The sequence below is a fragment of the Uloborus diversus genome, chromosome 6 (genome assembly GCF_026930045.1).
Source record: "Uloborus diversus isolate 005 chromosome 6, Udiv.v.3.1, whole genome shotgun sequence".
Lineage (NCBI taxonomy): Eukaryota > Metazoa > Arthropoda > Arachnida > Araneae > Uloboridae > Uloborus > Uloborus diversus.
The window spans coordinates 161,126,069-161,142,473 of NC_072736.1; the positions used below are offsets into that span (position 1 = coordinate 161,126,069).

Genomic DNA, 16,405 nt, shown 5'->3' on the forward strand with positions numbered 1-16,405 from the left:
ATGATTCATTGTAACAACATTTCCAGTTGTATTATAGTGAGAAATTTTATTGACTGGTAGTTAAAGAACTGTTGACAAGTGTGCTCAAATGTATTCCTCTGTTCTCAAAGGAAACCTCAATTTGTTCACAAACGTGTTCCCATGTTTAAATTTAAGCGAGACACATTCCAAACAAATTCGGAGCACATTTCACTGCACTTTCTTTTCAACGGTGCCCATTTGGAACACATTTTAGTGCCCATTCAATCAACTGGAATACTTTTTCTGAAGTAAAGTGCCCCAAATGTGTTTCTCATGTGTGTTTGTATTTTAATTTGTCAAGTTCTCTGCCTTCTTCTTTACTAATAATAAAGCTGAAAGTCTCTCTGTCCGGAGGATGTCTGGATGTCTGTAGGATGTCTGTAGGATGTCCGTAGGATGTCTGTGACGCGCATAGCGCCTAAACCGTTCGGCCGATTTTCATGAAATTTGGCACAAAGTTAGTATGTAGCATGGGGGTGTGCACCTCGAAGCGATTTTTCGAAAATTCGATGTGGTTCTTTTTCTATTCCAATTTTAAGAAAAAAACTATCATAACATGGTCGGGTAAATTACGAAATTATCATAACGTGTAACCGTAACATGAGTACAAGCCAATTGACGAGAAAATTCACAATACATTATTTGTAAATACAGGCGAACCAAAAGACCTTTTAATTTTTCTATTACGGGCGAAGCCGTGCGGGTGCCACTAATCTTTACTAATAATAAAGCTGAAAGTCTCTCTGTCCGGAGGATGTCTGGATGTCTGTAGGATGTCTGAAGGATGTCTGTAGGATGTCTGTGACGCGCATAGCGCCTAAACCGTTCGGCCGATTTTCATGAAATTTGGCACAAAGTTAGTATGTAGCATGGGGGTGTGCACCTCGAAGCGATTTTTCGAAAATTCGATGTGGTTCTTTTTTTATTCCAATTTTAAGAAAAAAAAACTATCATAAATTACGAAATCATCATAACGTAGAACCGTAACATGGGCACAAGCCAATTGGCGAGATACGAAATGATCATAACGTGGAATTGTAACGTCGGTACAAGCCAATTGGCGAGAAAATTCACCATATATTATTTGTAAATATACAAGCGAACCAAAAGACCTTTAATTTTTCTATTACGGGCGAAGCCGTGCGGGTGCCACTAGTTTGAAATAAAAAAATAAAAATAAATGTTTCCAATGTGTGCAGGGAATTTGCAGTGTATCAGGAGTAAAATGAAGAAGAGAAATCATCTAGGACAGGCCTTCATCCTGCAGTGGATTGATAAAGGCTGGCAAATGATGGTGATAATTACGATTCAAAACACACCAATGTAAAAAATTATAATAATAATAATTTGATTTTGACATCTTGAATTCAAATTATGTTTTTCGCAATTACGAGTGTGTGTATGTAGGCGTGTGTGTTTGTGTGTGGGGGTATGTGTGTTTGTGTGTAAGGGGTATGTGTATGTGTGTGTAGGCATGTGTGTTTGTGTCTGTGTGCTGGCATAAGTGTGCGGGTAGTTGTGTATATGAATGTGTGTGTGTGGGGGGGGGGATGTGTATGTGTGGGTAGGCATATGGGTTTGTGTCTGTGTGCAGGCATGAATGTGTGGGTAGTTGTGTGTATGTGTTTGTGTATGTGTGTATGTGTTTGTGTAGGTAGGTGTATGTATTTGTGTGCGTGTAGTTGTGTATGTATGCGCGTGTGTGTAGGACATGGATACAACCTGGAGACGGCTTTCGCTATAGGAGCAGCATCGCGAGGACCCGGTCGACGGTGATGCTGCAGAGGCAGGCGGTGCGAAAATAAAATCAAAGGACATCAAAACAGTCAAGTGAGAACAATAAGCAATCGTGCTATTTAGCTGAAAACAATTTAAATTTTTCTTTTCGTTCTCATTTAAAAGTACGTAGATACAGGGGTGCCCCCCCCCAAGTCAAATGGCGCAAATTCCCCGCCCCCCCCCCCCCAAATTTTCTCAACCTTCTTTCTTTTTTTTATTTTTTATTTTCTAGTTCTCTTTTTTATTTTATTTTTTTTAAATATGTTTTATTTATTTATTTTTAATTCATTTGTTTATTCATTTATTTTTAATTATTATTATTTTATTAGAAAAGTTCTGTGCTACGCCAATGACACACACACAAACAAAATAAATAAATTAAATTAAATATAAACAGAATAAAATAATATAAATGACTTAAATTGAAAATAAATCAATCAATCAATAAATGTAAGTAAATAAATTAAAAAATTTAAAATCCCCTCCCCCAATTTTAATGGCGCAATTTGCGGTATAATCCCTCTACGTAGATACAATTTCATTTGACTACTTGAAAGTTTCAAAATTGATTACAGCTTCATTAGTTATTCATAGTTGTGAACTAGATAAAGCAAATGAGGAAGTGAAAGCGGAGTTCTTGTTTCTAGATTGTTAAGGGTCAGCAGACGGTTTTAACTTATGTAAGCATCACGTTTCGTTTTTACTTTCTTCTATATCTAATATATAGAAGAAAGTATTGGATTCGTGCAAATTTTCGAATTTCGAATTTTGACGGATTCGAACGTTTTGAGGTGTGCTGAGTCCATTTCGACTATTTTTGGAAAATGTCTCTGTGTGTGTGTGTGTGTGTGTGTCACGTCTGTGTGTGACCAGTTTTTTGTGGCCGCTCTACAGCAAAAACTACCGCATGAAATTGAACGAAATTTGGTACACATATGTGCTCCTATGTGAACTTGTGCCCATTGGTTTTTGGCGCGAATTCCTCCAAGGGGGGTGGAGCAATGGGACGTTTTTTGAGTTACGCGTGCTTGCTATTCCTCAGGAAGTAACTGGCGGAATCAAACAAAATTTGGTCCATATGTTGCCCCTAACAGGAGCCCCTAACAGGAGCTGATTCAATTTTGGTGTCAATATCTCAAACGGGGGTTGAGTTATAGAACGTTTTTTTGTCGTCAATTGTAACTGCTGTATTTCAAGAAATAACGAACGGAATCAAACAAATATTTTTTGACAAGTAGCCCTTAGTGGGTATAAGAGCTGATTTTATTTTGGTGTCAACAGCTAAAAAGGGGGTAGCGCAATCGCCCGTTCTTTTTTTCCATTGTGAGTGCCCTATCTCAAGAAGTAATGCTACGTTCTGGTTGAAATTTGGAATATATGTGAATCCATACGTAAACAGGCTTTGGTTCAATTTTGACTCCAATCGCTCCAAGAGGTGTTGATTTTTTTTTTTTTTTTTTTTTTTTTTTTTTTTTTTTTTTGCGAATAAAAATAGTTTTATTAATGCAACAATAAGAAAGATAAATCGTAATAGATTGTCGTCTGCGTATTTCTCGTGATTTTAATTGTATGAAAATGATCGGAAATATTATCCATAGACTAATAATAAGAGTAGACCGAGCTTTCCCAGACTTGCTGATGAAAAAATTGGTTCATGGATACATCATGTGACTAGTGGAAGGCTTGGCGAAAACTTTGGCGGCATGGTTGCTAGATGGCAACATTATCTATAGTTTGGCATTCGACATGTATTTTAAGACGTAATATATTTTCATTATAATTTTTTTTCCAGGTGCAGAGATTGAACTGTTTTTCTTTTAGTTATGCATTATTTTGGCATTAGTTTTTGATCAGTTTTCAGTAACTTTTATTTCATTTGGAACTGCTACGTCAGCGTTGGCGTGAACGTAATGGCGTAAACGTTTTGCGTTAACGCAAAAATGTACTAATCGGTATCTTAAATTGTAATTTTAGATAAAAATCTTACCGTTTGTCGATTCTTTTTGGGTGCTTACATCTTTAATTGCTAACAGAGTTATTGAAATCGACTAAAGAAAATGCACAATACGATCTAAACGAAAAACTCACTATATTAACAAAATATTTACAACTTAGAATAACAAATTTACAAATCGGACTCCATAAAAGCTCATTCTTCCGTGTTACATCAATTCTATTTGTTTTATTTCTCGCGGGAGTTGATCGTCTGCTACCATCAACGCCCGCTGTTGCTAGGATATCCACCAGTCACATGGTTTGGTTTAAGAACAGCAAAAGGATTGCCATAGCTCGGTCTACTCTTATTATTAGTCTATGATATTATCTCAATGATTTAAAATTTTTAACTGTTGCCATCTTATGTTTGTTAATAAATAAAATATTTGTAATTAATTCAAGTAAGGCTTTTAAAGTAACTTTTAATTTTCGCTCTTTGTTTTGTTTTTAAAATAATTCAGACATTGGGATGGTCGTCAAGTTTTTGCATGTGTAATTTTGTTTTGTTAGGAATATTGCTTCCTCGTCAAGCATATGGAGGGATCAGAAAAAGGAAAAATATAGAAGAAACTTTCGTGATGGCCACAACATACTAGTTTAAAACGTATTAATTTATTGCTTCAAATTAGGATGATTGTTATTCGTTTGCAATTATTTCAAAATTTATGAGTGATAATCTTTTCAACATTTTTTCCAAAACGAAACGGAATTAATAAATGTAAGATATAAAATTGATTTTCAGATTTCTTTTATGATGTTTTACTGGGGGTTTTCCTTTTTTTTTTTCTTTCTTTCTTTTTTTTTCTCTCCGACGATTTGTTTACTTGTGTATTTTTGCATAAATTTGCCTTTTACTAAAAATAAAAGAAAAGAATTTTGATGATAATTTTTGTGAAATATTTTATTTTACACTTCCTTAATTTTCTGATACTGAGTATATTCAATTTTCTTCAGGTTATTTGAATCATCTATATAGCAAAACGCTTAAAAATGTTTCATCAAACTTGCTTTAAGTTAAGGCTTGTCAATCAAAATTAAGTTAGAAAATTTGAAGTTTCTTTATGTTTTTGCTTCAAGAAATAAGTTATCCATCAAAACGTGTTTTATGTTTGTGTCACTTTTCTTAGGAAGCATCTTTTTTACGGCCAAAAGGGAAGGTGCAATATTAGATCTCACTAGGAGTCTACGTACCAAATTTAAACTTTCTCTGACATTACGTTTTTGAGTTATGCGAGATACATACGCACAAACACACACATACGCACATACATACGTACATACGGACGTCACGAGAAAACTCGTTGTAATTAACACGGGGATCTTCAAAATGGATATTTCGGGTGTCTGTACGTTCCTTGGCATATATCCACGTGTGGTCGGGTCGAAAAAAAACTCAACATTCATTTGGGGGTGAGCAAAATGGAAATTAAGGCCGATTTTTGAGTGAAAATTTTTTCGTGAATACAATACTTCCATTTTACTTCCTTTTACAAAAAAAGGAAGTATTGTATTCGCGAAAAAAATTTCACTCAAAAATCGGCTTAATTTCCATTTTGCTCACCCCCAAATGAATGTTGAGTTTTTTTTTTCGACCTGACCACACGTGGATATATGCCAAGGAACGTACAGACACCCGAAATATCCATTTTGAAGATCCCCGTGTTAATTACAACGAGTTTTCTCGTGACGTCTGCATGTACGTATGTATGTATGTGCCTATGTGTGTATGTATGTCGCATAACTCAAGAACGGTATGTAATGGAAAGCTGAAATTTGGTACGTAGACTCCTAGTGGGGTCTAGTTGTGCACCTCCCCTTTTGGTTTCATTCGGGTGTTTCTAAAGGGGTCTTTTGCCCCTTTTTGGGTGGAAATCATTGTTAATTTCGATGAAAACTGAAGTGGTGTTATAATTTGGCGGGCACTTGGCGATATATCGCCAGTTTTTTGGTCGCCAAGTTTTGTCGCCAATTTGGTGACAAATTTGGCGATTTTTTTTTCTTTTTCTTTTCTTTTTTTTTAAATCTGGTTTCAAAGTGGCCATTGTTGGTGATATTTAGAGAGTAAACTCTTGAATCACATTAAAATTGCAATAATGAGGAAATGACATTAAATTGGTGTAAAAGGAAGTAATGTGATGCACACATCAGCTCGTTTGTAAAAGGAAGTAAAAAACATCTAGCATCCATCATTGATTTGAATTTTGACGTCTTGAATTCAAATGATGTTTTTCGCAATCACGAATTGCGATAGGACCCTACTCGTTGGGTTTCTTTTTTTTACAAATGGAAGGAAATGGAACTGACCAAGAAATTTGTTACCGTCATATTATGACTGGCGATCTAGAACAGAAATTCGAGGCATGTCTAAAAAAAAAACGAGCTGATGTGTGTGCATCACATGACTTCCTTTTACTCCAATTTAATGTCATTTTCTCATTATTGGCAGTTTTAATGTGATTCCATTGTTTACTCTCTAAATATCACCATCAGTGGCCAAATTGAAACCAGATTAAAAAATAAATAAATGAATAAAAATTTTTAAAAAAATCGCCAAATTTGTCGCGAAATTGGCGACCAAAAGACTGTTGATATATCGCCAAGTGTCCGCCAAATTATGACACCACTAGAGTTTACAATGATTTCCCCCCAAAAAAGGGCAAGAGACCCCCTTTGGAGCATCCGAATGCAACCAAAAAATAAGGTGCACAACTAGACCCCACTAGGAGTCTACGTACCAAATTTCAACTTTCTAGGACATTCTGTTCTTGATTTATGCGACATACATACACACATACGCACATACATACGTACATACAGACGTCACGAGAAAACTCGTTGTAATTAACTCGGGGATCGTCAAAATGAATATTTCGGGTATCTGTACGTTCCTAGGATCATATCCACGGGTGGTCGAGTTGAAAAAAAAAAAAAAAAAAACTCAACTTTCATTTGGGGGTGAGCAAAAAGGAAATTAAGGCCGATTTTTGGGTGAAAATTTTTTCGCGAATACAATACTTTCTTTTTTGTAAAAGGAAATAAAAAGATTTGCTGATTTGGATATGGTAGTAAAGATAACGATTTTATGGCCGATATCCACCAGTACACTTATCATAAAGATTATTTACAGCGTATGACGTCATGTATTTTTATTTCTTATCAGTCTTAATGATGGGTATCCGTAATCTGGAAATTTTGCATTTAGATAAAGTTTTGCTGTTTAAGGTGTTTTTTTTTCTCTCTCTCCTGAAAAAGTGTAATTTTACACAAAAAGGCTGTTTTTAATGTAAAGTCTGCTTGAGTTTAGCCTTGAAACAAGTATGAATAAAATCAAACCACAGACTGTTTGTAACTATGAAGAGGAAAATGTCCCTTTCTAAACAAGTACATAACAAAAAACCGTCGTCATGGTAATCTATCAGAGCAACATCAACTTTCGTCAAGTGAGGATAATAAACAATTCATAATCGCTCAAAAAAAAAAAAAAAAAAAAAAAAAAAAAAAAAAATATATATATATATATATATATATATATATATATATATATATATATATATATATATATAAAATAATAAAATGAATAAATAAAATAAATAAATAAATAAAAGATAAAAATTATAGTAAAAGTAGTTATTAATTTAAATTTAGCATAAACATGTTGATAAAAGTCAAATTTAGTTAATTTATTCGCTTAAGCATACTTATGTATACAATGGAGAAATGTACGTCGCTTAATCTGTCTTTCTGTAATACAAAATTAATGGTAAAATCTGGCGGGAAAACCTCTTCATTTTCGATTGTTGTTTATTAATGTTTTTTCTTTACTTCCTTTTACAAAAAAGGAAGTTTTATATTCGCGAAAAAAATTTCACTCAAAAATCGACCTTAATTTCCATTTTACTCACCCCCGAATGAATATTAAGTTAATTTTTCGACTCGACCACACGTGGATAAGTGTCTAAGAACATATAGACACGCGAAACATCCATAATGACGATTCCCGAGTCAATTACAACGAATTTTCTCGTGACGTCTGTATGTACGTACGTATATGTGCGTATGTATGTCGCATAACACAAGAACGGTGTGTCCTAGAAAGTTGAAATTAGGCACGTAAACTCCTAGTGGTGTCTAGTTGTGCACCTCTCTTTTCGGTTGCATTCGGGTGTTCCAAAGAAGGTGTTTCACACCTATTTGGGGGGAAATCATTGTTAATTTCGATGTAAACTCAAGTGGTGTTATAATTTGGCGGACACTTGGCGATATATCGCCAATCTTTTGGTCGTCAACCTTTTTGGATTCGAGTTCATCATGTCACTTTTTAACTTGAAATATAGAGGCAGCTATGTTACAATAAATCCATCTTTTTTTAGGAACTAATTTATGTATATTTAAAAATTCATTTCTCTATATTTCATGTGTAATTAAAAAATCCCTGTTTCGGTAGATAAAAATATGTACCAAAAGAGCAATAGTTCCGTCTTTTTTAAATATATCCATTAATTTTTATCTTGCGCATCCTCCTACAAAGCTAAGTGTTACATCATAATACGCTACAAAGTGAAAGGTGAACTGAAATAACATGTTTATTTTTTATTCTTGATATATATATATATATATATATATATATATATATATATATATATATATATATATATATATATATATATATATATATATATATATATTTTTTTTTTGTCGTTCTAGCAAACAACTCCTTAACATATAACTATCAATGAGAGATTGGAATAAAAGTACTTTTTGTTCTATGTAAAAAACAAATTTTCATTTTCATAATTTTCATAAAAAAACGTAACGAAGTTAATTAAAATCATAAAAATATTATAAACTGAAATAAATAAACAAATAAATAAAAGTAAAACAATGAGGATATGATAAAATAAATCATTTGTGATTTTCATGTATGTTTTTAAATTTACTTATTATTAATGAAAAACAATATCACAGCCTGAAGCAGATGGGATCTTGTGACCAGAAGAAAAAAAAAATCCTAAAATCAGTAAAGATAAGGTTTCTGAAACACCTTTCTTACCTTTCGTCTGTGAAGAAAGGACAGGCCATTGCGCAGCGTGGAATTGAATTCACAAGTGTCTAGCGTCCACCCGAGACCTACTGGGTTCTCGGTTTGGAGATGGCGGTCGGGTGACGTCACGAAACGTGGTTGAAATTCGGCACCGGAATGGATGGAAATGTCGAAAGGGGAGAAAACAAAAATCGAGGTCATCTTGGCGAAGTTTTGATTTTATCACGATAATGATCAAGTCCGAAAAAACATTTTCTTTAACAAACATATAAGTTAATAAATTTATGCTTTTCCAAATGATTGAAAATCAAAACATATTCCAAATGCGTAGTTAGGAAAAATTCTTTAGTAATTTCTGAGAGTAGAGACTTTTTTTATATGATGGGTTTAGATTGATTTATTTTATTACTGAAGGAAGGAGATAAATAAACTTCATTAGTGAACAAACATTTTTCTTTTTTTTAATTTTATATGTCTATTTTGTTATTTATTTTTCAAAACTATGCACTGACGAAAAAACTGAAATAATGACGATTTGAAGTTTTATAGTTTTTGCAGACCTTGCAGATCATAATTAATTTAAGCACGAAATCTTTGCCCTTGATATCATCTTTTTTCACTCTGACACGCTTTTTGAGCTATTACAAACAGCTTATTGTCCTCACTTGACTGTTTGATGTCCTATCCTTTTCCAGAGTTATTATGTATCGTTTACTGAAGAAATAAAAATTATTTAAAAAAAAAAAAAAAAAAAAAAAAAACCAACTGCATAAAAACCAAAAAAAAAAAAAAAAAATTAAAAAGAAAAATGTTATTAAGTACTACTAAATAACTGCACCGTTGAAATAGTTTTATAATTGTACACAGATAAGATAAATCATAAATTCAAAAGCAGAGTAGAAGAATCAACAGTCGGGGCTCATTCAAATTTTACGGTGTTCCTTGAATCAGAAAGGAATGGGCCCCGACTGTTGATCCTTCTATTCTGCTTTTGAATTTATGATTTGTCGTATCTGTGTACGGTTATAAAACTATTTCAACGGTGTAGTTATTTAGTAGTACTTAATAACATTCTAAACTACTGGGCTTATACATTTTTCTTTTTAGGTTTTTGGTTTTTATGCAGTCGGGTTTTTTTGTTCTTATTTAATAATTTTTTATTTTACACTTTTTAGTTAATTTTTTATTACAGTACAGATTACATATAAAGAACACATGAAAGAATTTACATCAGAAAGAGGAGAAAGTACATCCGGATCAAAGGTGTCTCGACCCACCGCCTCAAGTGGGAGAAGCAGTCGCTTAGACCACTTGGCCACTGAGACCCCAATTAGTTGACCTAGTAAACAAAAAATTCAGGCAGTGAAAATTACCTGCATTTGTCGCACGCAGGTAGCGTGCGACACCCAGCGTGCGGCGATCCCAAACTGACAAAACGGCAACTGGTTTTTGAAATGGTACTTTTCATTACTGTCATGTGTTTAGTGACACTTCCAAGGTTAAGACAAATCAATTGACGTAAGAATTACCAAAATTGGCCAAGGCGTTTAGCCTGTAGAACGCCAAATAGGAACAGACATGCATACAATAGACTGATAAACACATTACCCTCCTTTGCGTCGCGCACGCGCAGTCGGGTAAAAATGAAATTCATTTACAATTTTGATGATGGGGCATTCCAAGGTATTTTTGACATTTATATAGAGTCCGTAACGTGACCTTTTTTGCCATAACTTTTTAATTTACTGTTTGATTAGCATATTATTTTATTTTGATCTTTTCCTACCAACACACCAGCTAATATTAAATTAATTTGCAAATCAAACGGTAAATTAAAAAGTTATGGCAAAAAAAGGTCACGTTACGGACTCTACACAATGTCAAAAATACCGTGGAATGCCCCTGATAGAAATTTTGGAAACTTTCGTCACACGAGCGTTGCACCCTTCAATTGGGTCAAATGCCAGCTTTATTTGCCCTGTGCGGATTTAACTAGGGTTGGCAGATCACAAGTGATTGGCACTTCCAACAAAAGCGTCCTAAAATAAGATTCATATCCAATCTTTTAAAAGTATAAGGCTACATACCAACTGAATGTACTACATTTACCTCAAAGATTATTACTTCAATCTTAAATTTTGGTTGTCAAAAGTTTTGTTTAGTTGAAATGTTACTTTAAGTGGGAAGAAGTATATTTTTGTCTCTTTTTGGATTTTTTAAGAAATGATGGAAGCCATTTCGTGGTCCTTCAGTTTTGCTAGTCCCCAGTAATTGGCACATGTGCCAATAATAGTCACTAATGTGTTGTGTTTAATTTCTGATACTTTTGCATCAACATGGTTGTACACAGGTTGTACTATTGATTTGAATCCAACAGATTCTACTGTTAAATTTTAAAGAGAAACAATAAAAAAAATATGTGTGGGCATCATAGTAACATGGCGTCGTTAGAGAATCGTTTACTTTTTTATGGTCCCTTAGAATCATCAAGTGATGTTCCTTTTTCTGTGGAAACAGCTATGATTCATGCAATCAAAACTGCATATAACTGATGGAACAGCAGTAATCTCGATATTTTTTTCCATGTAATACTCCAATTTTATTTTTATTTCCCTAAAATACTTTTTCAACTTCAAGATGCGTGATTTACCATTAATTTATGCAAAATTACCTTCTTTAAATTAACATTAATTGTGTTCCTGATGATGATAAAAATTGAATGTAATCTAAAATTAAAAAAATGAAGTTATTTTCCAGTTCTATTAATGTGTGCCAATCACTGGATCACAAGGTGTCATACTCTGGGGTATCAGGTTCCAATTACTGGTGATTTTGGTAACTTTTTACACACATATTTTTATAAAAATATCTATTCAAAAATTTTTGCTTTTAGTTAACTAAATAAATGCATAGATGTGCATTCTTTGATAAAAAAAATATTTGCAAGCAAATATTTGTTTTCTAAATAATGAAAACAGAGAAGTTGAAGGATAGACTCTTAAAGTGCCAATAACTGGGATCGTTACCCTACCCTAAGTTATCCGAATGTCTTAAATGTCTGAACGATAATCCTGCATACAACATCCAGCATCGGGACCCTGGCATATTTTTCTGTTTTGAAAGTTAAATTATGTTTTTCGCAATGCGGTGGGAGTCATTTGTAGAAAAATAAAACGAGTAGTGTCCGTCAAAACTCATGATTGCAAAGAACAAAATTCAATTTTTCACAATTCAAAGTATATTTTTTTACTTCCTTTTACAAAAAAGGAAGTATTGTATTCGCGAAAAAAAATTCCACTCAAAAATCGACCTTAATTTCCATTTTGCTCACCCCCAAATGAATGTTGATTTTTTTTTTTCCGATTTGACCACACGTGGATAAGTGCCCTAGACACGCGAAATATCCATTTTGACGATTCCCGAGTTAATTACAACGAGTTTTCTCGTGACGTCTGTATGTACGTATGTATGTGCGTATGTATGTCGCATAACTCAAGAACGGAATGTCCTAGAAAGGTGAAATTTGGTACGTAGACTCCTAGTGGAGTCTAATTGTGCAACTCCCTTTTTGGTTGCATTCGGGTGTTTCTAAAGGGGTCTTTTGGAGCTTTTTGGGGGGAAATCATTGTTAATTTCGATGTCAACTCAAGTGGTGTTATAATTTGGCGAACACTTGGCGATATATCGCCAGTATTTTGGTCGCCAAGTTTTGTCGCCAACTTGGCGACAAATTTGAAGGATTTTTTTTTTTTTTAAATCTGGTTTCAATTTGGCCGCTAATGGTGATATTTAGAGAGTAAACGGTTGAATCACATTAAAATTGCCAATAATGGGAAAATGACATAAAATTGGAGTCAAAAAGGAAGTCATGTGATCCACACACACATCAGCTCGTTTCATTTTCAGTGTAAACCTTTTCCCATACCTGCCAACATTTATGCTTTATGAAGAGCAAGTTATTATGTTCAATTAACCCAAATATTTTAAGTTGAATTTTATGGTCCAACTTCTATGAGGAACTGCTATGGAACTTGGTAACTGTTTAGATCTGAACTTTTTTTTGTCGGTGACACCGTCTTTCCCGCACCTCATTTCAATCGAACTTGGCTTCTTTTTCACATTTATGTTTTGTTGGGATATCATTACTTTTTGAAAAGCTAAATCAAAGGTTATGTTCTAATTTAGACAGTTATAAATGCAAAAGCGTATATTACAAATATATGATTTCCTTTTTTTTCCCTGCTGTTACGGTGCACTAGTTTGCGGTTTCTTTTTATTAGAAGTTATTAAGATATTTTGATAACTGGGGACTTGGCGCGATCGCCAATTTTGGGCAACAATCATCTGTTTTCCCATTTATCAGCAAGACCAACGTACATTAGCTCTTGGTCTTTGGCTTCCTCAAGTTTGTCGACAATTAGGAAAATTGCTAAGACTCATCGCAAAATCTGTCTGGAGTTTCTTTATTATTCGGGGGGATTATTACAACGTAGATCGTAAAATATGCAGAATTTGCGAAAATATTTCTCAATTCTTGAAATTATTGCTGCCATTTTTGCTGCTCCTGTAAAATTTTGCATTTAATTGAGATCTAAAGTTTTTATAAAATTTTAAAGCCGGTTATTTTTGATTTTAAAGGCTTAGCTCTAGATTTGCAATTTTAATTATTTGATGGATTATTTTTCATTTTAGCGGAACTTAAAGTATTCGCAACTCCAACGAACTACAGGGGGCACTGTAGCCACTTTCTAATGGCGGACGAAAAAGGTAAAACAAACGCACGTGGTAACGAAGAAAATGCTAATAAGCCTAGTAAATTTTGTTCGTATACATGATTTTTTTTCGCTTTATTCTTTTTGAATTAATTTTCAAAGTCTTGTTGATATTCTGGTCCACGTAGAAAGAAATGAGAATTCAAAAAGCATTACTAAACGTCAAATATTAAAGCAAATTACGTAGTTCGTAGTTCTAAGCAGCCATTTCCACGATGTTGAATTCGATATTCATCAATTTTTGATGGAACTACATTTTCATTGTGGCCATAAGACTGACAAGAATAACAATTAGTTCTAGATAATTTAATTATATGACATTACGAATTATAATCAAAAGAAGAAGACGATAATTCTTTGCCTTGCTTGGCTAGCGCTAATTGTTTTTCATTTTAGCGGAACTTAAAGTATTCGCAACTCCAACGAACTATAGGGGGCACTGTAGCCACTTTCTAATGGCGGACGAAAAAGGTAAAACAAACGCACGTGGTAACGAAGAAAATGCTAATAAGCCTAGTAAATTTTGTTCGTATGCATGATTTTTTCGCTTTATTTTTTTTTTGAATTAATTTTCAAAGTCTTGTTGATATTCTGGCCCACGTAGAAAGAAATGAGAATTCAAGAAGCATTACTAAACGTCAAATATTAAAGCAAATTACGTAGTTCGTAGATCTAAGCAGCCATTTCCACGATGTTGAATTCGATATTCATCAATTTTTGATGGAACTACATTTTCATTGTGGCCATAAGACTGACAAGAATAACAATTAGTTCTAGATAATTTAATTATATGACATTACGAATTATAATCAAAAGAAGAAGACGATAATTCTTTGCCTTGCTTGGCTAGCGCTAATTGTTTTGCATTTGTAGCTGAGTTATTTTTCTCAAATTGCCGAATCGGTTAATTAAAAATTTTTCTGTTTCGTATATTTCTAATTTCTGAATTATCATTTAATTCTGTCATGCTATGCAAATCATCAACAAAATTCTCACGGATATATGGTGGTAGTTTTCTGTTTAATTGATCTGCCATTATTTCTTTTTACTTATCGAATTCTGTAATCTTTCTACCATTTTATTCCACTCATGATAAAAAATAAAAATGGTTTAACCAAAATGCGGAATCTCGCCAAGGGTACTTTGATCGCACAATACTAAAACTATAACCCTAAAAAAATTTGGCGAAACCTTTCAGCTGAGAATAAAAGCAATAAAATAAATTCTTTCTCGGTTGAACATTTTTTATTTCGTTCTACGATAATATATTCAAAAAATTTTTTGCATTCTGTCCATTCCAACTAAATGCAGCTGTAAAATATGGTTAGTTAAATTAATTTAAGATTTTAAAAAAAACCCATATTCTTACAAATTCACACAAAACAATAAAAAATTTTACCTGGTATAACGTTATCCAAGTTTGTTAATCCAGAGTTTTCTTGTGTTTTCGCTTTCACCATTTCTCAATCAACTCACTTTTTAGAAGGAAATAAGGAAAACTAATATTATTTTGAGAAGCTCGAGAATACTACTAAGGGACGAAACAAGTTCTGTAGCTGAAAGCAATCTAAGACACAATCGATTGCGTTAATAAATACTCAGAACAAACTGCCTGTATTTACGTCAACAGACACACGTGGAACGCAATGTGGCAATGTTTTAGTTTTTTCGGCAGTTTTGTAAATCACCGCAAGGTAGCGTATTCGAGCGCTGGAGTTGCGAATTGTTTCAAGCCCCATTTTAGTTAGAAATTTAATTGTTAATTAAAAACTTCAACAACGTTGTTTTGGCAACGTTTGACGAGCCCATTTGTTTCGATTTATTTGGCGAAATATTTTGCAATCGCGCGGTGAAGTGAGTACGCCGTGATGCTCATAAAAAATAACGTAGTTTTTTGTTATTTTAATGTAGTTTTTTGACTTTTTAGATTTTTCCCTTTACATATGCATGACAATCTATATTTATGCCAAATTTCAAGTATGTGAGACACTTGGAAGTTCGTAAAAATTTGATTAGTGAGTGAGTGAGTCAGTGTAAAAAATGACACTTTTCAGATAGTAATAATTCCATAACTATAAGAGGTATATTCATGAAATTTAGGATTATAGGTCTGCTAGGCAGCTCTATTAGACATACAAAATTTCAAGCAGGTAGATTTAATAGTTTTTGAGAAATGAGGGAGTCAAAAGTAGCTTGAAATGATTCGTATAAGATACACACTGGCAGATGTGTCGCCTGATTTCCGAACTTGGCTAACACACTGCCGTGTGTATAAATACGATAAATTGTATGATTCAAATTATTTGCGTGAAGAAGCTTAGACAATTCCACCCAGCGATTTTCGGTAGAAACATGCCTGTGCTCCATTACTTCACTGGTTAAAATGAGGGACAAATAAGGTGAAAATTGTCCTTCCTCAAAAACTTAGCTGTATTGATTCACAATACTTTCTTCAAAGAGTGAAAATATATACAGTACAGTAAAAATATTTGGCATTTTTGCGCAACAGAACTTGACATCAATAAAAAAAACAAGTGTATGTACGATGAAGAAAGTACAAAAAGAGAAAAGAAAAAAAACTGAGGTTAAATTTACAATTTTTCGACACAAAAACAGCTATTGGTTTTTGCTTTTTACTGCGAAGAAACATGTTCCTTATTGCCAAGGGCGCCCATATGCAAAATTTTAAAGGGGGCTCAGATATTTTACCCATGGTTTAGCAGGATATTTTCCCCATAGAAAGCGGTTTCCCCATAGAAAGCGGTTTCAGTACAGATTAGAGTTGTTTAGATTTGAC

At 33.5% G+C, this 16,405-nt stretch overlaps 1 protein-coding gene across 1 annotated transcript in view; it reads right to left on the reverse strand.

Moving 5' to 3' along the window:
• Nucleotides 1-8,956, reverse strand: part of LOC129223774 (tryptophan 2,3-dioxygenase-like) — an 82,584-nt gene extending 73,628 nt beyond the window's left edge. The window contains exon 1 of the mRNA XM_054858133.1: nucleotides 8,846-8,956. Coding sequence (XP_054714108.1) covers nucleotides 8,846-8,874 — 29 coding nt within the window. The 5' untranslated portion in view covers nucleotides 8,875-8,956. The remainder of the gene's footprint in view (nucleotides 1-8,845) is intronic.
• Nucleotides 8,957-16,405: the final 7,449 nt, after the last annotated feature.